Consider the following 22,249-nt stretch of genomic DNA (forward strand, 5'->3'; position numbering starts at 1 on the left):
CCTAAGCCAGAGGCACCAGAGCCGAGCCGAGGGTGCCTGTCCATCTGGACGAATATGATTTGGGGATCCCGGGGAAATGCTCCAGAGTGTCAACAACATCCTCAGAGTCCTCCAACTCTCTCCCGTACACAAAATTTTCAGTATGGGCGCACGGACCATGCTGTTAACGTTTGCGCGGGACTTCCGCCTGTAGCCCTAACAGGCGCGCACACACGAAAAACTCTTCAACCTGTCGCCCTAAGCACCGTCACTACACGGAACGCCTTTCCTCGCAACACCCATGTATAATCGACAGATCTCCCCTTTGACGAGTTTTCCACTGATCGCGGTGAAGGAAGAGTCCGATCGGCGGTTCGGCGCGCCACCCGCATAGAGGCGCACAAGACAAGGCCCAATCTCGCGATGCGAGCCAGCGTGGCACAAAAAAAAAAAACTTTGCCAGCCGGAAAGGCAGGCGTCCTTCCCCGGAAGGCTAGACAATACGGTTTAAAAGAAAGGGAAATTAGGCTGAGAACCACCCGACGGTTCTTCGAATCGACAGGGCACCCTCTCACCCCCTCACACCTTCTGGGATTGCCTGCAGCGAGGAGGTAGTGCCGTTACGGGGGTTGGTTAGTTGTACGTGGACCGGAAGCACTGTGCCGGCGCGGCAGTCTCCAAAGGGTCCCGACAGCAAGACGTGGTCGGCCCATTGCTGGAGACGGCTTTGGGTAACGGGAAGCAAGAAACGTGGGCACGGCCTTGGTTCGCACCCTTGGTACACCCCGTGGACGGTGGGCCGTGGTGGAATAGTGTGACTGAGGCGCCCCATGCTTCTCACTCGCACTGGGAATCTGCGCCGGGTCTGGAGGACGGGAAGAACTCGATTGCATTCATGTCCACATTGTGGCGCTGGGCTAGCCCAGGAACCAACGGGGGACTAAGCTGTGGATGGACATGTACGGGGTGTCGCCGGCTTTTCGAAGCTTTCTACTCGCACTAGGGACGTACACCGGGGCAGATGATGTCGTCGGCATGTTAGGCGGAAGAGACGCTATTTTAGCCGGAGAGGACGGATGCGCGCGTCGGTCTACCAAGAGGCCTTTTTGTGGATGCGGTAGGCTTAAGGTGCAAACCTTGTATTTACGTGGCAGGCTGGGTATCCAGCGACTAGGAGGGCTCTAGCTGGCCTGTCCGTTAGAGGGTCTGGTCCAACCCTGTGACTATAGTTTACTGTAGGAAATGCAAGGTTACAGGAAATATCGGCGTGCCCACCCACCGCGACGGGGGTTTACTGGATATGGTCTTTTCCAACCTCCCCAGCACAATAACTGTGGTTGACAGCAGTCTTTACACAGGCTCCGACCACGAATCCCTTTATACCACGCTGCGGACGCGCGGCGCCCCCCGCCCGGAGGCGATTAACGTTTCGGTTAGGGACGACCGGTTACCAAAGTTCGCGGAGCTACTTGCTTTTGGCATGCAAGATATGCCGGACCCGGGATCCGCGGCCGATGGCTACGCATTGGACGCGTGGGTAGCTGAATTTACAACTTTATGGGAGCAAGTGACGTGGGTCGTGGGTACGCCGGCGGGAAAAAGGGACAGCTCGGCTCCCTGGTGGACCGAAAACTGCCAGCGGCTCTGGTCCGAATTCCAGCGGGTTAAACGGAGCGCTGTAAATAGGGCAGACGCCTCTGCCGAGGAAAAAGCCTATACGAAAGGGGTGCGGGCCGCGAAGCGGGAGTACTGGAGGCACCGGATCGACCAACTGCGCGACGATAAGGATTTGTGGAACATGGTGGGCTGGCTGGGAGCCGGACCACGCCTCCGGTCCCCGCCGCTGGTTATTAACGGCGAGCAAGTGAGCGAGCCTTTAGCAAAAGCGGAAGCACTGCAACGGGAGGTGCTTGGCCGATTTTCGGCGGAGGATGACCTGCAGGGAGACCCCTTGGAGGCCTGGTCGCCGGACGAGGCTAAAATCCCTTGGGACACCCAGGTTAGTGCGGAAGAGGCGGAGCGCTCCTGCATTGGGGTTACGAGCACGTCCCCGGGCATCGACGGAATGACCGTCCGGCTACTAAAAGCCGGATGGGCTTCGTTGGCCGAGCCGGTGCGCAGGCTCTACCAACGTTGCCTGGAACTCGGACATTTCCCAGCGCCTTGGAAGAAGGCCGAAGTCGCGATGCTACCGAAAACGGGGAAGAAAGACCGGAGCAGCGTTCGATCCTGGCGGCCTATAGCCCTCCTCTCCTGCATCGGAAAAGGCCTCGAGAGGCTCGTTGCACGCCGGATAGCTTGGGCCATACACGACAACGGGCTCCTTAGCTGCACCCACGGCGGTGCCCTACCCAAACGATCGGCGACGGATCTGGTTTGTGCCCTCGCCCACGATATCGAGCAGGCTCTAGCTCGCGGGGAGGAAGTCACCCTTGTCGCATGCGACGTCCAAGGCGCCTTCGACGCCCTCCTCCATAGGCGATTAATACGGAAAATGCGGAGCCTCGGGTTTAGTAAAATGCTCCTCAGGTTCGTGATTAACTTTTTAAGCGGCCGCCAGGCCCGAGTCCGGCTGGAGGGTACGACCACGGGCTTTAGGCGGCTTGGGTGCGGCACCCCGCAAGGGTCTCCCCTTTCCCCGATCCTATATATGTTATATTTGGCGTATCTCGTCAAAAACGGTACGAAGTGGCGGTTGGCATACGCAGACGACGTGCTTACATGGAAATCGTCACCCTCGTTGGAGGAAAACGTACGTTGGCTGGAAAATAAACTCCGGGATATGCACGAAATTGCGGCGGAAGAGAAGATCCATTTTGCAGCGGAAAAGACAGAGGTGATCCATATCACTAAGAAAAGGCACGGTCGCAACCCGGAAATCCGGATTAATGGTAGAACGGTTACCCCGGTCCAACTACCGGGCGGTCGACGCGGACAAAGCGCCTCCGGGGCCGAGCGCTACCCGGGCATGCGTTGGCTTGGTTTTTGGTTTAGCCGACGGCTAGACGGGCGCCGCCACGTGGCCGAAAGGGCTGCCAAAGCAATGGCGGTCGCTGCCCACCTCAAGAGCTTTGGGGCAGTAAGATACGGACCGCCTGCGGCTGCACTTCGCAAGGCAGCGGTGGCATGCGTGGGTTCCTCGGCCACCTACGCAGCCGAGGCATGGTACAACCCAGCGCACAAGCAAAGAGGACTCCTCAAAGCATTGAACAAACCGCTGGTTTTAGCGGCACGGGCAATCCTCCCGGCGTATAAAACCACCCCCTCGTCCACTGTTCTCAGGGACGCAGGACTACCCTCGGCCCGCGTCGCGCTGGCCTACACCCGCCTGAAATACGGCGCCCGACTAAGGCTCGCGGACAAGGGGCACCCCCTTGTCAGCCGCCTGCGTGAAACACCTCGTGCCCGCAACTCGGGCCATTCGGCCACGACCCTGCAAACGGCTGCACAACTTCTCCCGCGGATCCGGAGACTAGAGTTGCGCGCACCTCGCAATGCCCCGGATTCTCGCACTGACCCCACCGGAGGAGTCCCGAAAGAGGAAGCGGCCCGCCGCTTTATCGAATGGCTGGACATGGTATCACCTGACGATATCGTGGTATATACGGATGGTTCGGAAAAACACGAAAACAACTGCGTCCAAATAGGGTACGGATGGGCCGCTTTTAGGGCGGGCCTGGAATTTGCCGCAGGCTCCGCATCTATTACGCCGGAAAGCCACGTTTTCGACGCCGAGGCGATTGGCGCCCTAAAAGGGCTACAGGCGGCAGCCAAGGCCCAGCCAGGCGCCCGGATCTGGATTTGTGTGGACAGCACCTCGGTTATTTGGGGTCTTAGAGGCGACGCGCCGCGTTCGTCCCAATGGGCCTTTCTGGAGTTCCATGACCTTGTCGATCTACTCCGAAAACAAGGTACCGAGGTTCGGGTCCGTTGGTGCCCTGGGCACCAGGGAATCCCGGGAAACGACCGGGCTGACGAGCTGGCCAAGGCCGGCTCCGCCGGACCGCCGGACCCAGACCCGAGGGCTCAGCAAACCACGTATAGCGGTGCCGGCACGGTCCTCAGAGCCATTCTTTCGAATATAGAGAAGGACTGGTGGCGTAAAGAACTCTGTGAACGGTCCCCCGCATATAGGGAATGGAAATTCCAATACACACCGAGAAAGGAGCCCGAGGAACTGCGTTTGCCAAGACCCCTACTGGGCCATTATTTGGCCATGAGGACCGGCCACGGCGATTTCAAGGCCTACCATGACCGTTTCAACCACCAGGATGCAAACACCTCGTGTGCCTGGTGCTGGAAGCGGACCTCCCCTGAGCACCCGGTGCACTGCCGCTATTCGCGGGCGGTGTGGAGAAACTGGCCGTGGCCTAATAACGACCGGCCGGCCGGGCCGCCAAATCGCGCCCAACGCTGGAAATTCTTCCAGACAAGCTTCGGGCAACCGAAAAGCTTTGAGGCGTTTTCGATAGCCACCAACTACTTCAGCGCCCGCCCCAGAGCGGCCCGCCAGCGCCCCGCGCGCCACGAACGCACTTTACGCCTAGGGACACCGATCGTAAACGACTCGAACTCTGACGAGGAATAGACTTACTGCCTTTTCACCCACACTTCACGGCACAAGCCGTCAGACGAACCCTCCGTGCACCTTAGGCACGGGGTCGCGTCAGTGAACTAACCCCCTAAGCAGGACCGGGCCCGAACCCGGTCAGGCACGATCCGCCTCTGCCCTCCTTGTTTTCCCCCTGTGTAAATAAAGAAGATAGAACGCGCGCCGAGATACCCCTCGGGAGGTTGCTAACGGCCGGCTAACAAGCCGGGCCGAGCCCGGCGTTAACTAATACTACTACTACTACTACTACTACTCCTCAGAGTCCTCGAGGTTGATACATTCAGTACAAACCTACGGTCTGTTTCCCTAGGACCCAAGGAATCTGATTCCGCGATTAGTTCAACCAGAGGGTTTAGCTCAATAGTAAGCGCAATCTCACGTTTGAGGGCGCCATTTGATACCTACTGAACAACTGTGTGTGATGTTATTTTTGTACAACCTGATATTTGAAGATCCTTGCAAGTAACATATTTTTTCCGTCAATGCGCCATTACGTACCGTAGAGTTACTGTGGATCGGTATACAATCCATCCTCGCCCCGGTCAAGCCGGATACGGAATCCCAGTTCGCTTGAAATTAACCAATGCGTAGATTCTATAAACAGATATCTATTTCTTGCAATAACCGCGTTTGAATGGTCAATTCCAGACACTGTAACCCTTTTTGTCCCCCCAACCTTGATCGTATGCTTCCTTCAACGCATTACTTGTTTTTCATGTTAATACTTCTTTTTTTCCTAAATTCCTTCTTCCCTATAGTTCCGTCAAAAAGCCTTATGCCTTAATTTACTCCTTTGCCTATTAATAATAGCCATTTTAATCTATTCTCCATCTTTTCAGGCTCAATATACATGTGCATCAATATGTACCTCCCCATTTGTCTTACTATTGTTTACTCTGCCGCCGTTGTACATGCCATGGTGACTGGCGATGCTTCCAGCTATGTCCGTGAACAAGCCAGGTATCACGGCCAATGCGTCGTGGAGATTTATAATAGCCAGAACCAACGAGCCGACATTCTTCATTCGCAAATATGGATGCGGGAGACACTACCAGACTATACGTTGCACCCCCTTTCTCGATACGCCGTTCTTGTCGACGGGGATTGTAACGCCAGAGCGGAGTATGGCATAGCGCCCCCGGGAAATACGTTCAGGGGCTGTACGGCTTACGAGTACCGTACGAATGGAGATTCATGTCCGTGGCCCAGGCATGTCCATCGGGCCCAGCCCGAGCCTGAGCCTGAGGAGTCAACATCCGGGTGGTTCTTTAGCTGGGGAGAGAAGAATAAAAAGCCTGCTTTAACAGGTGGTCGTCAAACCGAAGCTTACATCGACCGCAAGACGGGGCGGGTTTATCGTTATGTAGTTTAGGAACTGCCTACTACCGGTGAACCCTGAAATGGCTTGCATCGTATCAAGCGTGCAGTTCGAACTTTGAAGGCCACGGCCGCTGCTTGCCTGGAAGTTATTCCGGAATTATTTGGATATGACCTTCCCTTCAATCCTTTTCCTGATGCCTCTTCGCCTTTTGCTCTTAAGCTCCCGATTGCAGGTACATGACGGCCACTTTGGCTAGCTCAACCAAACGTCGAGCACAATTCATTCACTGTTTTCCCAGGACACCTTTTGGCCTTTACGACAACAGCTTTTCAAGCAGAATCTACAACCAATGCCTGCAGACGCAGTGTGGCAGCCTTGGCGACAGATTTAGATTGCATTCGCATGTATGTCGCTTTGGACCTAGGCCTCAAGAATAGCTTGATGGCTCGTCTGTCGCTTTGACGGAGGGCGTCAAATCGCCATCGAGCCTGGGACCGGCTGCTTTGAAAAGCGACAGGAAAGCAAGGGCTTTTGTTGGACCCTTGCCCGCGGCGCGCCACGAGATAAAAGCATTTCAAAGCGGTCAGCTTCGGTGATTTTTGTGTATATTCTCTTGTCATGTCTTGTGTTGGTGCCCCTATCCTTGGAGCCTAGAACCTTTTGTACGACAACTCCACATTGCTCAATGCGGGCCCCAGGTATTTATAGCAGGGTCGCGGTCAGCAGCGGGTTTCATCGGCCCTATGTGATTGCGACATCGGGCCTAATCTCAAGCCAAGACTGCTAAGCTGCTGAAATCGGAGGTTTTCAGTGTCTAGAAAACAAGACATGCAAGGCGCATTTCTTGCCCGAGTCATTCAGCCTGGCACTCACCAAGCTGGCCCCAACCAAATACCTTGCCAATTGCAGACCTCTCCTCAAATCGCGGCAGCCATGTCCACCCAAAACCTATACGACCAGCGCATCTTTGCCGCATCAAACAACTCCTCCAACGGCCAGGTCGGCGACGGCACGCGCTTCCACTACCGGCAGGACGGCCGCGTGGTCTGGGCCGAGTACTCGGGCGGCTCCATCGCAAAGGGCTTCCTGATCGCCACCGTCGCCGACGACGACTCGCTCGACATGCGATACCAGCACGTTGACACCTCGGGCGAGATCAGGACCGGCAAGTGTCTCTCGCGTCCGGAGATGCTCGCCGACGGGAGGTTGCGATTGCACGAGGAGTGGCAGTGGACGAGTGGGGATCTTTCAGAGGGCGTCTCGACGTTGGAGGAGATTGTGGAGAAGTGAGGAAGGAGGAGAGGAGAGACCATGGGGAAAGGAACAGGTTTAATTGTTCGGCGTTCGCGCGATAGCCATTGCCCAAACTTTTGGCCAAGCTGGTAAACTTGGGCAACTAGAACTAGCACCTACAGCAACAGACTTGAGCGCCCCTCACACCACTCGGCCAAACCCATGCAACCCGGCCGGAATCTCTCAAGAAAAGAGTATCTGTCACCCTTGTCAAGATCAGATATTTCAACAATCTCAATGCCTCCCAATAACAAGCTATTAGCTCTCCAGGGCTGACACTATTGCCTTTGCTGGCATGTGGTTTTGGGCATTTATTATATTTTAAAGTTTCGTCAAGGAATGGGCTGGGATTGACCCAGGCGCAACGATACGAAATTTATCACGGCTAGGGTTAGGAACACCAAGATATCGTCTGAAAGACAAGAGTGCCAGTTATTCAATCCAAGGCGGACTTTACCTAACAAAAGCGACTACCAACGCACCAAGGGCAGCCCTCCAGCAGGTACTATACAGTTCAACGTAGCTCTAGCTAGCCATATAAATATATCAAGCAATCGTAGGAAGCTGCTTGTTCACCAGCGATCAGGTGCAGACGGCGCCGACGGGGGATAGGATCCTGCTGGATATGACATATGTTCCGTCCCAGTGTCAGGTACTGCAGCCTGAGCCAACTCTTCGGCGGTGATTCTAGAAGGTTTGACTTTGCGTGCGCGAACAAACAGGTGTTGATCGTCTCCAAACCCACAGTTAGGCGAGAGGCAGTCTTGGCCAGCAAGGCACCAATATCCACCGATATGTTTGAGTACGCCGGGAGCGCCGAGTTTAGAAGCCAAGATTTTCCCATTAAATTGAACTTCGATTCGACAAACGACTGCTAATGCATCCGGGAGAAGACTAAGAAGAGCCGCGGTGATAGGTAAGACCAACTTCATTGTCGTACTTTTTTCACAGTCAGTTGCTTTGGTGTATTTATAGTTATGGTTAGGTCAAGTACGTATTTGGACAAATGTTCGAATAATAGGAGGCAACGTACTTGTGGAAAGAAGTGTTTTGGATAGTCTGTAAAATTATGAACTTATGAAGTAGGTGTGAATAGCCAGGTGATTTGTTCGTTGTTTGTCTGAATATGGTTGCTCTAAGAAACCACCATTCGAGGAAACTGGAGGAGACCTCGCCATATGTAATAATTTCCCGCAACTCCAGTACCTCCTCTTCGATGGATGCCCGATCCCTATCTCGCGTGCCCGTTGGAGGTGGATGACACTCCGGAACCGCCGACATGACTCTAAATTCGCTTGGTATAATATGACTAGGTAGAGGTGGCGCAGCGAAAACTCCGAACCTTGCACAAACCGACTCAACATCATTCGGTACTCGACTGCCTATGGCCGACGGCTCCACCTGATGCACGAGATTCAATGCGTTGATCCGCCAAGTGGAGGACAAGAAATTAATTAACGCGCACTGCTAAATCCTCCAAATAGCATTACATTAACCCGAAAGCTCACTAATTTTGCATCCACATATCTCAACACCAACATAAACCAAAAAATATGGAAACAATTTTAATTTTCAAGGTCGACAGCTTTAAACGACTGTTGTGCTTCTTGGATTAATTGGATTTGTTTTGCAAAAGATAGTATTTTTCTGGCGGTAAAAGTTTGGTAGTGATTTTGCGGTGCGCGTGAATTCGTTACCCATTTGCCGCCTGTCTTGGTCACCCGAAGAGGAAGGGAAATCATGTAGCAGTTAGGCGCTAGCTCTAGCAGGCGAGTGTGGGGTATGAGGAAGTGATTGTAAGCTGGAGTTTAGGTTGACTGTTGATTGTCCGATATCAAGCTAGCTGTTTAACTAGCTCCAGAAAGGCACTCAAGTTTCAAACGACATAGGTAACCGTGATCAACACTTGCAAAAGCTTTGTCCATAAATCACATATTGAGCAGATTTTGTAACTAAAGGCAAACTCAAAGATCCTTGACAGCCCAGCCTATCCTTGGGTCTGCATCCGGCCGACGGTCCTCAAAGATAACATAAGCGGCCTTCATGGCCACAGTACCAAACAAAGAGATCGATGCCCCTTGGAAGTTGATGGCCTCTTGCAGACCGCCAAAACACTCCCTCTTGGCCTGGTCGTTGACAGTCCAATTGAGATAGATGCCTGGGACTGTGATAACCGTGGCGCTTTCCATCGGGCCAACTCCAAACGAGAAATCGGGCATGGGCCCACCATCGCAGGGGAAAACCCAACCAGCCGAGGTCGAATCGTATCGGGACCCTGGCACTTGGCTGTAATACTCTTGCACAACAGGCTTGTCCAGGTACATGAGCGTGGTGCCGGTATCTGCAACGCCCGTCATGTTCCTGGTTTTGAGGGGAGCCGTTTGGACGTTGCCGATCGAATACGCCGACACCGTCATATTCCACCGCGTAAAGTCCATATCCTTGACGCGGAAGCGGTTTATGGCCGTCCAACCGACATCGCCGCGGTAACGGTTGGGGGGTATGACACCAAAGTCGAAAAAGCTCTCCTTGTCCTGTTTCAAATCCACACCGAACAGCGGCGCCGGAAGCGACGGCTTGATCGCCTCGAAGAAATTGGGGGGCCCCTTGAATTCAATCGGGAGGGTTGCGGTGTAATCTGCCAGGTCGAGGCCCAGGATGCCGTCGTAGGACGAGTTTACGTACGACGCCGAAGCGGCAGTTGCCGGGAGGATGGTCTGGGACTGGGAGACGAGATCGCCTACGCGCACGGTGTCGTTGTACACCGCATCACCCGACGCGCTGTCCCCTCCGACGTACCCTTTGCTCCACGTGATGCCGGGGATGAGGGCCGCGGTGGAGCTGTTGGAGGGGCTGTAGACGCCGCGGCCGGCTTGCTTGGCGGTCGGGTGCGTGTCGGCAAAGACCCAGAATTCGGCCGAGCCCGTATCGAGTTGGACGGTTAAATTCTGCGGCGGGGTGCCAACCTGGACCTGATTCAACCACTCCGTGTCGTTCCGGTATGGGCGGGCCGGGGCACTTCCCTGCTGTTGCTGCTGCCGTTTGTCTAATTTCTCAACGTCGAAGCCGGCGCGGCTGACGGCGGCAGACAGCTCCGGTGTGATGGGGATCCCATACTTGGCTCGGGTGTTGTATATCGACAGGGGTCCGCTCCTGGTGGGTGGATCGTGCTTGAAGACGCTGACGGTACCGGCGGAAACGGCGGCGGCACCCAACGTGGTGAGTAGAGTGAAGCTCTGCGTAAAGGGGCGCATTGTGATTAACGGTTCAGAATGGCCTTAAAGCTAAGGAGCCAATAGCCAGTCTGGAGGCAAGTAAACGAATGACGCGGGTAAGTAGCCCTGAGATCTGAGGGACATGTGGGAAAAAAAATAAAGTGTCAAGAATGTCCTTTTTATTTGGTTCTCACAGTGGACAAAATTCACCACAGTACGCCGGGGAAGCAAGGTTTGTCCATTCAAACCGTTACACGTCAATCGGGTGAAAGTCAAACACATTATGACTCGGTCTTTTGACACGCAAAAAAAGTTAGCTCTAGTGATACCCACATTGGCCCTAAACTGGAGCTCTTCTATTCTTAATTTAGGTTTGATCACCAAGGCCGTCGGGATATCCCGCCCTATGGATATTGAATTCTATCGGTTGCGATTCGTATTGGTCAAAGGCGAATAAATCGACAACCTTTCCGCGTCATTCTCAAAGCCTATACGGCCTGCCTCCCTGCCAAAAACCAACACTTTATTTAAAAATACGGTTGGGTTTACAGGAGAAGGTTGCCACGTACTATGGTGGTAGGGGTAAAAATCCCTCCCATGGGCCACGGCACAGTTGCTCAATGGTGTGGGCCTTGTAGGTATTTCTGGCTTTTGGTAATAATTTTTTTGCGAAAAATTAAATTCAGGTATTTGAAACCCCCCGCGAACAGTTAAGTTGGCGAAGGCCCACGCATGGACGTACGGTGACAGGGAAGGGGATTTTTTTCTCACGATACCATAGTACTCCAACTGACTCAATATTGACAGACAGTCGATGGTTTCCCGTGCTATTCCCTCTCGGTTCGATTCGAGCCCAGCTGATCGACGCCGCACAACGAGCAAGAAGCTTGCTGCCACGAGACCATCCCTGGGTCGAAAGGTTTGCGTAAGCAACAACCACTCTATTTCCAATATGATCTATGACAGCCTCATAATTATAGACATCATCCCTGAAATCCAGCTTTATATGGCTCTCTATTCGTAAACCCACGGTCGCTCAACACAATCCAGAAACGCTTATCAAAGCGGTGATGTCAAACCACGTACCATGTCGGAATTCTAGACTTATTTCCCGTGAGTCAGCTAGTCACATTTTTCTGGTTCGACTGGCCAACGCCATTATAATTCTCCGGCTTTCTTAAACCACGCACGTCTCTCACCATCGGTAGCATTGGCGGCCCTTCCTGGGCTGGCTTGGACATTAAACAGTAAAACATGAAATTAAAGATTAAAACTAAGCTAAGCTGCCACCGCCGAAGGGGCCCCATTTGGCAATTCCGGGAATGCCTCACGGCAGTCCCTGCGAATCACATGTTCCAGTACCTGTTTGTAATGTGCACGGAGGTGCCGTGGAACTAGTTTCGTTGACGAAGACATCAAAACCCTCACATTCCTGACACAGCTTTCAAAGTCCTTAGGCTTATGGATCACGGCTGGCATGAGAGCCTTGACGTCGGGGTACCGCATGGATGATGTCGGAGGGGCAGTGTCCGGGAATTCCTCGCGACACTCCTCTTGGGCAGCCTTGAGCAGTTCTGCCTTCATACGGCTCTTGAGCCACTCATCCCCAGTCATGTCTATCGACGAGTGTCCCAAAACAAGTATAGTGTTGACACAGCTTTGGAAATCCTGAGGCGTGCGAACGACGTCTGTCTGGGCGAGCAACCCGCCCCTCGGGACATATGGGGTGTTGGAGACCGGTGCAGGGTTGGACACCGTTTGAGGGTTCGAGACCGGTGGGGGCAGGGCGAGAGCGCCGCAAAATGTATAAAAGAAAAGAAAATTTCCGAATCGCATCTTGACGAATTAGTTGGACGAGTGGGAGAGGCTAAGGGTTGTAGAATTGGGTTGGATGCTTTCCACACATGAAGGGAATGGAATACAAAGGTCGTGGATCTATGCTTTTTAAACACTAATGAGCAGATGTGATTGACTGAAGGCTTAAAGCTATGTCTAGTAACTTGTCCAATTTTGGCCTTGGGTTGTGCTAATAAAGAATGTATGATATTTTTGGGCCACAAAGAATTATAAGCGTATAATTGGCATACACTCGGTCACTCCGTTATCAACAATCGAGGATTACTAACAAGTACGATTTGATATAGCAGCCCTCTGCCCTGCACAGCATACATCCGAATGAAAAGGGGTCAAAATAAACGTTTTCCCTACTCGTATGTCACTGTTGACAAAGACCCTTGGTTCGTATTAGGCACGGGCAGAATACATAGTAGGACAAGAATGGAATATCACAATATAAATAGCTCTTATTATGAGAATTCGATAAAAGATGCATTAATCAAAAAATAAAGATACGATCCGATTGAAGTCTGGCAAAGTGGCCACCCCAGCAGGATATTAAAATAGATCACAGAGCACCCTAACCAATTGAAATTCACAGGCGACTGACCAGCTCTCCGTCGGAGGAGCCGACTGCCTTGGTAAAGGACGACACGACGTCATGCTCGTGAATCCAAGCCAGGTCCTGCCTGGTCCGCATCCGCCGCCTCAGCTCCTGATCCGACTCGACCACCCCGGCCCTCAGCCGCTGTAAAGTCGCCCTGTTCTTGTCGGCGACCGTCTTTTGCACGCGGTCCGTGTGCTGCTTACGAGTCCTTTCGTACAGCCGCAGTGCAGCCGCGACCCTGTCGCTCTTGTCCTTTGGCTGCCGGAACGCCGCCGTCGCTTTTGCTCCATCGCCGACCTCGCCGGCAAACACGTGCAGTAGGGACTGCGCAAACGCCCAGGCGTCGTCGATGGCCAGGCTGCCTCCCGCCGCAAAGGCTCCGCCGTGCGCGTGCGCCGCGTCCCCCGCCAGGGTCACCTTGCCCGCGCCCAGAACCCAGGAGTCCAGCCCGTCGGCGGCTGCGTTGTGGTACACGCGCGTGTGGGGGTTCGCTTGGATGATTGCACGCAGCGTCGGGTGCCAGTCCTGGTACAGCTCGCGTACCTCCTCGAGGCTGCCTTTTCTGTTCCACACCGGCTCGCCCCTTGCGGCCTCGTCGCCGGGAGCTTCGGGATCGCGCTGGGTCGAGGCCACAATGGCAAACAGATCCTCGCCGCCGCCGCCGGCCAGGGGAGAGAGGAAAAGGGTCCGGTCTACGCCCCAGTAGTGCACGGCCTCGTCGGGCAGGTCTGGGATGTGAGCGACGACGGAGCGGGGGAACACGGACCGAAAGATGACCCATCCGGTCCAGTGGGCGCGGGTCTCTGGGATGAAAGCCCGGCGGACCGCTGAGTGGATGCCGTCGGCGCCAAGGACGACGTCTGCCTGCGCGGCGGTCCCGTCGGTGAAACTTAGTACGATCCTGGAACCATCCTGGGTCTGTTTAATCGAGGAGAACGCCTTGCCAAGATGCAGGCGACTGGGGTCGACGTGTTGGAGAAGGGCGCGCTGTAGGTGTGGTCTGAAGAAGCGGGCGGTGTGGTGGCGTGGCTCAATGTGGCCGACGTGATTGTCAACTGACACGGTTTCGTTAGTTTGGGCATGACTTTTTTGGTTGTCAGCACAGAACGACTCTTGTTGGATTGAGTATTTTGTGGCAAACAGAAATTGCTCGGCTCTCTTGAACCAGCTTGTTATCAGTCCGTCACCTACTTACCGGAATATCATAGGATGCCCCGATTTGTTCCGGAAAGCAATCGAATCGTCCAGCGCATTGTTGATTCCCAACCTCTCCAACGTCCTCAACCCATTCGGTCCCAGGGCGATGGTTGCGCCCACCTCGCGCAGCTCCTTTGTGCGCTCATAGATGTGCACGTCGATGCCCGGTTTTCCTTGGAGCGCAATGGCAGCAGTCAAGCCGGCTATCCCGGCACCGACAATGGCGACGCTGAGCACAGGCTGACTGTCCATATTGCCATGTGCAATTCTTTGGACGACGACAACAAGGATGATTTAGGGATGCGAGAATTTCAGCCCTACCGGCCGTACCTCTTATTGTATAACCGTAAGTACTTATCAAAAAAAGAAGGACGGGAAATTCCGTTGATTTCGGAATGCACCCCGAGTCAAAAGCCGAGTTTCGGATGAACGCCGTGGGTTCGGATCACGCCACACAAGCCCCCCCTTTCGTGATGGCCACATTGGGAAATTCCCGTTATCAGAGCTGAAAAACAAAAAACCCCGCCGACTATCTCTCCGCCGCTTATCATTCGAGGTGACGGCCAAGAGCAGACAAACCAGGAAATATCCACAATGGTGCAATCTTTGGCCCTCTTTTTTTCTGCTGTATTGTAATTTGTGATTTATGTAGGCAGGCACGCAGTGTCTACCATTACCAATCTTTGGGATGTTCGGACGCTGCGTCCTTGGCAGATAGGTAGGCAGGCACGTATATTTACAGGGTTTCCGATCTATTTTTCCCGCCCCGTCGCTGGCCGTTTGGCGCACTCCGATCCTGTCATATGCCTTTGCGGACCCGCCGACAGATCTAACGACATTTGATGTTCTTGAGCGTCGCAGCCTCTGGCACCCCCCTTTGCGACTTTTGCTAGACCTCCGGTAAGGTCGAACAACTTGCTGCTATAGTGCAAGCCCGCCGCAATGGTCGAATCGACAGTTCCCCGCCAAAAGTGGTGGAAGATACAATGGTATTCAGACGACGACACGCCCGAGGAGCGTCGCTTCATCATCAAGCTCGACATGGTCGTCGTGCCCTACGCCGTCCTGGCCTACTGGGTAAAATACATTGACCAAGCGAATCTCAACAACGCCTATGTCGCCGGCATGAAGGAGGAGCTCAACTTCCAGGGCAACGAGCTTGTTCAATTGCAGACCATGTATACGATTGGAGCGGTCGTGGGGATGGTTCCGTTCATGTTTCTGTTCACCTACATTCCTATGTACTGGTCCATCCCGTTCATGGATATCATGTGGGGTCTTTTTACCCTGCTTCAATACCGCGCCCATAGCTTTGGCGAGATGGCTGCGTACCGTTTCCTGGTTGGATTTTTCGAAGTAAGACAGACGGAGACATGTGCAGGACAGCGCCCGGACTTGATCTGACTGTGCATCACCTTTGTTAGGCCGCCTTCTTCCCGGCGATGCATTACGTTTTTGGTCAGTATCCCGTTGGTATTATTCCACATCCTCGATCCTGTGTGTTCCATTCTTGACGTCTAACCATCCTCTCCTGCAGGTTCCTGGTACCGGGGGCACGAGATTGCGCGCCGCGGTGGGCTGTTCTATACCGGCCTGAACTTGGGTACCCTGACTGCAGGACTCGTGGCTGCAGGTGCCTCGCATCGCCTGGAAGGTGTCAATGGGCTCTCTGGCTGGCGATGGATGTACATCATCTGCGCACTCATCACATTCCCCGTCGGTATACTCGGCTACTTCCTCCTACCCGGCACCATAGAACAACCCAATCGCTGGATCCTCAACGACAAGGACATACAGATTGGCAAGGATCGCCTCGAGCGCAACGGCCACGTCACGGCAGGCAAGTTCAAGGTCGGGAACCTGAAAAAGATTCTTTTCAGCCCACGGTTCTGGACCGTCGTTCTCGTCGACATCCTCTTTTGGAACGCTGGCATCCACAAAACAACGGGTAGCTTTCTTCTCTGGATCAAGAGCCTGGGGCGCTACAGCCCTGCGCAGATCAACGAGCTGGGAACCATCGCCCCGGCCCTCGGCATCCTGTATAACCTGGTGGCCTGCTTCGCCTCGGATCTTATACTCGGTCCGGCCTGGGCCATTACGGCGTCCTCACTGCTGAACGCTTCCGGTCTCGTGATTCTCGTCATCTGGAACGTGCCCGAGGCCGCAATGTGGTATGGGTTTTCCACCATGTACTGGGCGAATGCACTGTCGAGCGTCCTGCACGGTTGGGTCAATACGCTGTTGCGCGATTCGCCAGAGGAGCGGTCTTTTACCCTCGTCGTCATTACCATTATCGCCCAGTCCTCCACCGCCTGGACTCCTTTGCTCACTTTCCCCACCGTCGAGAGCCCGCGATTCCCCAAGGGGTTCAGCTTCTGCCTGGCTTGCGCCTTGGCGTTGGTGGTGGCGACTCATGTGCTTGATGTTTATCTCAAACGACAAGAGTAAGGCCCCTCCCCCCTTTTTGTTGCTTTCGACACTGACTGACTTGACGTTTGTGGCTTAGAGCGTACAAATCGCAAGTTACCGCCAGCGGGGAGGATGCGCAGAGTGACGGAGCATCGAGCGAAGGAACTCCTGGCGCGAAAGTAATTGTGGGAAAGGATGTAAAGTAACTGGCAACAGTTACAAGGCCGAGTAACCCCGAATCATAATGGAGGATATTATATGCTACGAATTTAGAGGCATCAAATCCCATAAAACCGTACACCACAGAAAAATTTACTTTTTTTATCTCAGATGTTGGTTCATAAGCAGACATGTTGGTGGGGCAGGTATTGTGGATCTGGCATGTTATCCCTGAGGTGAGGCTTGGGAATATCACAAGTGGAGGCCAGCTTACTACGAAAATGAACCTTAAAACTTGCCCACTGCGGCTGTACCGCCACCCGTCTAGTAATGTGGATAACATAGATGGATACCACTCCATATTAGTTCTAAATGTAAACTAGAATTATATCTTGGTTCGAAAGTCCAGGTGAGGCTATTATCCCTTGGAGCAATCGCTGTTCAACAAGTTCGACATGGATTTTACTACCAGGCCTAGTAATTATTATAGTAAGTTTACTTCGAAAAAACAAATAACGTTGAGCTCCACATCTCCGACCCCCCTAAAGTCCGGCCCCTAAAAATATCTACTCAGCCACGTCAACCCTTTGTTTTATTTTATAAATATCTAGACGAATTTTTCACTTTAGAACTTGATTTTTGAAGATTCTTGCTCCAAACCTTCCAATGAAACAGTACACTGAAAATCAGCTTCTTGCTGCCATTTCTGACATAAGAAATGGCAAATCAGTTCACAAAACCTCGCAAAAATGGGGTATTCCTCGGAGTACCCTTCACGATCGTTTAAAGGGGGCCCAGTCAATTCAACAAGCGAAAAGATTTTGTCAAAGGCTTTCACAGGAGCAGGAAACCTATTTGGCAGATTGGGTACTTGCGCAGGCCGCGTTAGGCCTTCCGCCAACGCATCAAGAACTACGCTATTTTGCGGAACGAATTCTTCAGGCCGCCGGAGAAAGAAAAAGCCTTGGGAAACATTGGGTTAGCCGTTTTATAGCCCGATATCCAATTTTGAAAACCCAAAGACCCCGGCGAATAGAAAATGCCCGGGTTAATGGGGCTACAACCGAGGTAATTAAATCTTGGTGGTCCTATTTGAAAAATCCCGTTGTCGATACTATAAAACCGGCCAACCGTTGGAATATGGACGAAACAGGTATAATGGAAGGCAAAGGATCTAATGGCCTGGTGTTAGGGCGTAATAAAATCCGGCCATTACAGCGAAAAGAGCCTGGAACGCGGGGTTGGACGAGCATAATCGAATGTGTATCAGCTACGGGGGCTGTTATACCTCCCCTCGTTATATTTAAGGGGAAAAACGTACAGCAACAATGGTTTCCAGCTGATTTAAGTCCTTTCGATACCTGGCAATTTCATGCAACCGAAAACGGGTGGACAAATAATGAAACAGGTATCGAATGGTTAAAAAAGGTGTTTATTCCGTATACCCAACCTTTAACCCCTGAAAAGCGGTTATTAGTTCTGGATGGCCATGGATCACATATAACGGACGAATTTATGCTTCTTTGCTTGCAAAACAATATTCAACTCCTATATTTACCCCCTCATTCGTCACACGTTCTTCAACCGTTGGATTTATCGGTTTTTGGGCCGTTAAAGGAAGCTTATCGACGTCACCTGGGATTTGTAAACCAGTTTTGCTGTTCAACGGTTGTTGGGAAACGAAACTTTCTACTTTGCTATCGAAAAGCCAGATCAAAAGCATTTATAGCAAAAACCATTCAATCTGGTTGGCGTACGACGGGGTTATGGCCGGTGAACTTGGCAAAACCACTTTTAAACCCTTTTTTATTAGAAAATAGCAACGCCAACGTCGAAAAAGGTAAAAATAACGGCTTCCAAAGGGATAAAACACCGGAAAATCCAACCCAAAAAATTAACGACCAGTCTTTACTTATTTGGAAAACCCCTAAAACGACCCGAGATATTCGACTTCAACTACAGGAAATTTCCCGGTCCGAAAAAAGTAACGCCACTTCACGGCTTTTGTTTGCAAAAGTCCAAAAAAGCTTCGAAACCAAGGATATCTTATTGGCTGAAGCTCAGCAAAAAATCAGTTTGTTAAAAGCAAAATTGGAGGCGGTACGGCCGGTCAAAAGGAAAAGGGTGATTCCGGATCCCAACGAGCTTTTGGTCAGCAAAAAAAACGTTTATGAAGCACAGGAAAATAATAGGGACTGTTTAGAAGCTTTGAACGATGGAGAAGAGGTTAGCGAACCGGGAGAGCCTGACAATGATTGTATTATTGTGCGTTGATAGGTTTACATTTAAATCGGTTTATAAAAGGGGTATTTCGTCGTTACATTTTTCAAGGGGGCCGGACTTTAGGGGGGTCGGAGATGTGGAGCCCAACGTTACCCCATATTCGGTGATTGTCAAGTCAAACTAGGGGGGTAGGCTAGCTAGGCAATTACTGGACCTTTGCAAGAATGTTCAAGACATGGTAAAGTCGCTGTTGAGACAGATAGAGTTGTACAAATACCAGCTGTATTGGCCCATTACTTGCAACAGAAATTTTCAATACAATAGGTTTCACCATCCGATTAACGTCGTTTTCATTCCTTCACACGAACAAGGTTACCAAGATCATACCAAACATCCACAGCTATCCACTTGAAAGATGAACATTTCCAAAATGACACGCCTTAGCTCTCTCCTCGTTCTGCTCCTTGGTACATGCCAAAACACCATAGGCGCGCCTTTGCCATTCAATAGCATCGCTCCGACTGACGGCAGCGAATTTTTGTCCAACCCCCAACCGTGGCAAGGAGCCAGGCCCACAAGCGACCCAAATGCTCAGCTTTTGCCCCGTAGGTCAGAGCGTGGGAAGCACACCGTTGACACATTGGGCGGGCCATCCGCCTCTGAACAGCACCACATCTGGACATCTGTGTCGATTCCAAGTGCGAGCCGTCTGACGCGCCGCGACGGGAGTTCCTCCAGCGAATCAAGCTCCGAGAGTGAGAGCGAAAGCGACTCCGACAGCGAGGAAGATGGCTACTACAGCGACGCCAGCCAAACACAAACAGGGCCCAGCAAGACTCCCAAGCATGTCCAGTTTGCCGATGGCACCAAAACAGTCGACAGTAAGAGCAAGAATTCAAAAAAGCCTCGGGTGGGGAAGCCTAGCAGTTTCATGCAATGGGCTGCAGGAACGGCAGGTCCGTCGCGTCCCAAAAAGTCGTCATCAGGAAGCAGCGAGCGCAAAAAGACGAGACACTCGAGGAAGGAGTCCGACCACGTTAATGCCCTAGAGTATGCGCAGAAAAAAGCAGCAGCGAATGCCGAAGAGGTGGCCAAACAAAATGCCAACGCAGCGGAACAGGCCGTGACAAGTTCCAGGGCGCAGGCTAAGGCACCTACGGCACCTTCAGGAGCAGCGGGGCGGCCCAAGTCGGAAAAGAAGAAAAGCAGCAAAGACACGGACAAGTCTCTGAAAACTCTCACATGGCTAGCCGGAGGAAGGCCCAAGGGGAATTGAACAAGCCAGGTTTGTAAATCTTGACAGCAGTTGATAATTATGTCAAGGTAGTGAGGGAGCCAGCAAAGGGATTGCGGATTGCAGTTTTTTGTTGTACCCTAACAGTCCATATTTCCAATTTCGTCCTAAATTCCAGAGATTGAATCGTCCAAATTTGTCGCGGATAATAAAAAGGCATGGGTTTGTATCCTTCGAAATAATGTACTACCTCCTCAATGCGCAAATTCCTAAACATTATGACCGTTGACGTGTCCCTCCGGCGCACCTTTCTCGCCACACTGCTCCCACTCCTCTGGTCTAGGCGCGCCCCTGAACAAAACCTTGATGATCTTGCCTTCGTTGAAGCGGCGATACAGCTGAGGCGCCTGGTCCAGATCGAACGGACCCTCGTCGATGACGAACGAGGGCTTGGCGCGCCCGTTCTCCACCAAACTCACCATCTGCCGGGCAGTTCGCGTCGGGTCCATGGTGCCCGCCTTGACGGAGAGCTGTTTTGCAAAAAGCTCCGCCACCGGGACGCTGAGCTCCGCCGGAACCTCATCGGCGTTTGGCACGCCCTCCGACTTGGCGAACTTGACGTAGGCGCCCACCAGCCCGATGCCACCGCCCGTCGTGGTCACGCGGATGCATTCGCGTAGGACGTAGTCCCATTCGATCTTCAGCTTTTGGTTAACCCCCTCCTGGCCTACGCAGTCGATGGCGCGGTTGACGCCGCCGGGGCTTGTCTTGAGTATTTGGTCGCTGGCCTTTTCGGTCAGGAAGTTGATCGGAATCACGGCGGATCCAATTTCGAGCGCCTTGTCCAGCCGCTGCTGGTTGTGGTCGACAATGTAGATCCTGGACGCGCCGCGGAGGGAAGCGCTGTATGCGGCCATGAGACCAACCGGGCCGGCTCCAAAAACAGCCACGGAATCTCCGGGTTGGAACCCAGCCCAGTCCAGCCCTTGCCATGCCGTGGCAAAGGCGTCGCTGACCATGATCCACTCCTTGTCGGAAATTCGATTGGGAATGGGAATTAAGGAGCTGTCCGCAAACGGTATGCGCATGTATTCGGCTAAGAGAGGTAAGCCAGGTGTGTGACCCCAAGAGGAAATAAAAGGAAAAAAAAGAAGTGTACGCTGGATGCTCACCTTGTGTGCCAAATTCTCCTCCTAAAAGTAGGTCAAGCCCTGGCGAAGTAAATGCATTCTTTGTCGTGATGGGGCGATCGTCTGGTATGGCGGTGATGACACGATCACCAACCTTGAAGCTGTCGACCGCAGGGCCGACTTTATAAACGACCCCGACTGCTTCGTGACCGATGGGATAGGGAAACTTTGGCGGGCCAAAATAGCCACGGTAGTTGTGAAGATCACTGCCGCAGACCGCCGAGGTCGTGATGCGGAGGATGACGTCCTCTGGCTCCTCGATCTCCGGGAAGGGCACGTCGCGCGTCTCGACCTCGCCGAGGCCCACAAATATCACTGCCCTCATAGTCTTTGGGGACTTTGGGTGGTGAGCAAGGTCTGAATGGAGTTTGCTGGACATGGTTGCTTGTTTTGCTGAATTGCCCTGCTGGTGTTGAACTGTTGATTACCGTCGTAGCGAATGATAAATGCTGATGTTTGGTCTCTCAGAGTCGATGTAATTTGGTATTGAGAGGCTCACGAGGAGCCATTACCAGTCACCCTTTACGGGTCGCATGTATTTATGGATTTTTGAAGCTTCCAGAAAACACAGTGACAACAATTCAGAAGGCTCGGAGCTATGCTCTTAGCCGAGGCTTTTCTTCTTGTCAGCTTACAAAAGGTTGTTGTAAGCTGACTTCCAATATCTGACATCTGCTTAGCATCCCGCTGCTGGAGGGCGTCCCTGATGTTTTCTTAATCTTTCTCCCCTGACCATGAAGGTGGGAAACCAAGATCTTACTCCCAGTCTGACTTTATGATCTGCCAAGCGATAACAAGACCATTTTTGTTGGGTACATCATAATGGCCCCTAAGTCGTGCTGAGCTCAGACTTTGCATTTGATGAGTAGTTTAAAACTCTGATCAACAATAAATTGCGTGAGCATTTGGATGCTGGCCACCTTGGCAACCATCCCCGTTTGCCTTCTGCCAAGTATCTCTTACCTCATTTTCAC

General features: G+C 52.6%; 10 protein-coding genes across 10 annotated transcripts; 4 read left to right on the forward strand and 6 right to left on the reverse strand.

The window, feature by feature from the left end:
• Nucleotides 1–224: 224 nt before the first annotated feature.
• On the reverse strand, nucleotides 225–1,016 carry MGG_16056 (uncharacterized protein; the record flags this gene model as incomplete). Its single annotated transcript, XM_003708912.1, has 3 exons — nucleotides 225–472; nucleotides 565–844; nucleotides 921–1,016. The coding sequence occupies 3 exons, from the start codon at nucleotides 1,014–1,016 to the stop codon at nucleotides 225–227; spliced, it is 624 nt and encodes a 207-aa protein (XP_003708960.1).
• Nucleotides 1,017–5,453: 4,437 nt separating this feature from the next.
• Nucleotides 5,454–6,152, forward strand: MGG_16057 (uncharacterized protein; the record flags this gene model as incomplete). The annotated part of the gene is made up of 2 exons (XM_003708913.1): nucleotides 5,454–5,942; nucleotides 6,012–6,152. The coding sequence occupies 2 exons, from the start codon at nucleotides 5,454–5,456 to the stop codon at nucleotides 6,150–6,152; spliced, it is 630 nt and encodes a 209-aa protein (XP_003708961.1).
• A 594-nt stretch (nucleotides 6,153–6,746) lies between these two features.
• On the forward strand, nucleotides 6,747–7,819 carry MGG_02199 (uncharacterized protein). Its single transcript, XM_003708914.1, has one exon. It carries the CDS (start codon nucleotides 6,846–6,848, stop codon nucleotides 7,200–7,202), a length of 357 nt encoding a protein of 118 aa, XP_003708962.1. The 5' UTR covers nucleotides 6,747–6,845; the 3' UTR covers nucleotides 7,203–7,819.
• MGG_16058 (uncharacterized protein) lies at nucleotides 7,597–8,320 on the reverse strand (the record flags this gene model as incomplete). The annotated part of the gene is made up of 4 exons (XM_003708915.1): nucleotides 8,239–8,320; nucleotides 7,951–8,163; nucleotides 7,688–7,710; nucleotides 7,597–7,617 (listed from the first exon to the last, which is right to left on the reverse strand). Exons 2-4 carry the CDS (start codon nucleotides 8,135–8,137, stop codon nucleotides 7,597–7,599), a joined length of 231 nt encoding a protein of 76 aa, XP_003708963.1. The 5' UTR covers nucleotides 8,138–8,163; nucleotides 8,239–8,320.
• Nucleotides 8,321–9,169: 849 nt separating this feature from the next.
• MGG_02201 (endothiapepsin) lies at nucleotides 9,170–10,459 on the reverse strand (the record flags this gene model as incomplete). The annotated part of the gene is made up of 1 exon (XM_003708916.1): nucleotides 9,170–10,459. The coding sequence occupies one exon, from the start codon at nucleotides 10,457–10,459 to the stop codon at nucleotides 9,170–9,172; it is 1,290 nt and encodes a 429-aa protein (XP_003708964.1).
• Nucleotides 10,460–11,247: 788 nt separating this feature from the next.
• MGG_02202 (uncharacterized protein) lies at nucleotides 11,248–12,256 on the reverse strand (the record flags this gene model as incomplete). Its single annotated transcript, XM_003708917.1, has 4 exons — nucleotides 11,248–11,327; nucleotides 11,507–11,518; nucleotides 11,611–11,652; nucleotides 11,752–12,256. The coding sequence occupies 4 exons, from the start codon at nucleotides 12,254–12,256 to the stop codon at nucleotides 11,248–11,250; spliced, it is 639 nt and encodes a 212-aa protein (XP_003708965.1).
• A 447-nt stretch (nucleotides 12,257–12,703) lies between these two features.
• MGG_02203 (uncharacterized protein) lies at nucleotides 12,704–14,492 on the reverse strand. The gene is made up of 2 exons (XM_003708918.1): nucleotides 14,059–14,492; nucleotides 12,704–13,947 (listed from the first exon to the last, which is right to left on the reverse strand). The coding sequence occupies exons 1-2, from the start codon at nucleotides 14,310–14,312 to the stop codon at nucleotides 12,852–12,854; spliced, it is 1,350 nt and encodes a 449-aa protein (XP_003708966.1). The 5' UTR covers nucleotides 14,313–14,492; the 3' UTR covers nucleotides 12,704–12,851.
• Nucleotides 14,493–14,646: 154 nt separating this feature from the next.
• MGG_02204 (vitamin H transporter) lies at nucleotides 14,647–16,928 on the forward strand. Its single transcript, XM_003708919.1, has 4 exons — nucleotides 14,647–15,416; nucleotides 15,485–15,518; nucleotides 15,598–16,504; nucleotides 16,567–16,928. The coding sequence occupies exons 1-4, from the start codon at nucleotides 15,003–15,005 to the stop codon at nucleotides 16,673–16,675; spliced, it is 1,464 nt and encodes a 487-aa protein (XP_003708967.1). The 5' UTR covers nucleotides 14,647–15,002; the 3' UTR covers nucleotides 16,676–16,928.
• Nucleotides 16,929–19,281: 2,353 nt separating this feature from the next.
• MGG_13742 (uncharacterized protein) lies at nucleotides 19,282–20,127 on the forward strand (the record flags this gene model as incomplete). Its single annotated transcript, XM_003708920.1, has 1 exon — nucleotides 19,282–20,127. The coding sequence occupies one exon, from the start codon at nucleotides 19,282–19,284 to the stop codon at nucleotides 20,125–20,127; it is 846 nt and encodes a 281-aa protein (XP_003708968.1).
• A 227-nt stretch (nucleotides 20,128–20,354) lies between these two features.
• MGG_02205 (alcohol dehydrogenase) lies at nucleotides 20,355–21,654 on the reverse strand (the record flags this gene model as incomplete). Its single annotated transcript, XM_003708921.1, has 2 exons — nucleotides 20,355–21,181; nucleotides 21,258–21,654. The coding sequence occupies 2 exons, from the start codon at nucleotides 21,652–21,654 to the stop codon at nucleotides 20,355–20,357; spliced, it is 1,224 nt and encodes a 407-aa protein (XP_003708969.1).
• Between the last annotated feature and the right edge of the window lie 595 nt (nucleotides 21,655–22,249).

The sequence above is a fragment of the Pyricularia oryzae genome, chromosome 1 (genome assembly GCF_000002495.2).
Source record: "Pyricularia oryzae 70-15 chromosome 1, whole genome shotgun sequence".
NCBI classification, from domain to species: Eukaryota; Fungi; Ascomycota; class Sordariomycetes; order Magnaporthales; family Pyriculariaceae; genus Pyricularia; species Pyricularia oryzae.

Coding starts and splice junctions, on each gene's coding strand:
- MGG_02199 (XM_003708914.1), top strand. CDS start 6,846: ATGTCCACCCAAAACCTATACGACCAGCGCATCTTTGCCGCATCAAAC.
- MGG_02203 (XM_003708918.1), bottom strand. CDS start 14,312: ATGGACAGTCAGCCTGTGCTCAGCGTCGCCATTGTCGGTGCCGGGATA. Junction 13,948..14,058: donor GGGCATCCTATGATATTCCG/GTAAGTAGGTGA, acceptor CAACCAAAAAAG/TCATGCCCAAACTAACGAAA.
- MGG_02204 (XM_003708919.1), top strand. CDS start 15,003: ATGGTCGAATCGACAGTTCCCCGCCAAAAGTGGTGGAAGATACAATGG. Junction 15,417..15,484: donor TCCTGGTTGGATTTTTCGAA/GTAAGACAGACG, acceptor CACCTTTGTTAG/GCCGCCTTCTTCCCGGCGAT. Junction 15,519..15,597: donor GGCGATGCATTACGTTTTTG/GTCAGTATCCCG, acceptor CCTCTCCTGCAG/GTTCCTGGTACCGGGGGCAC.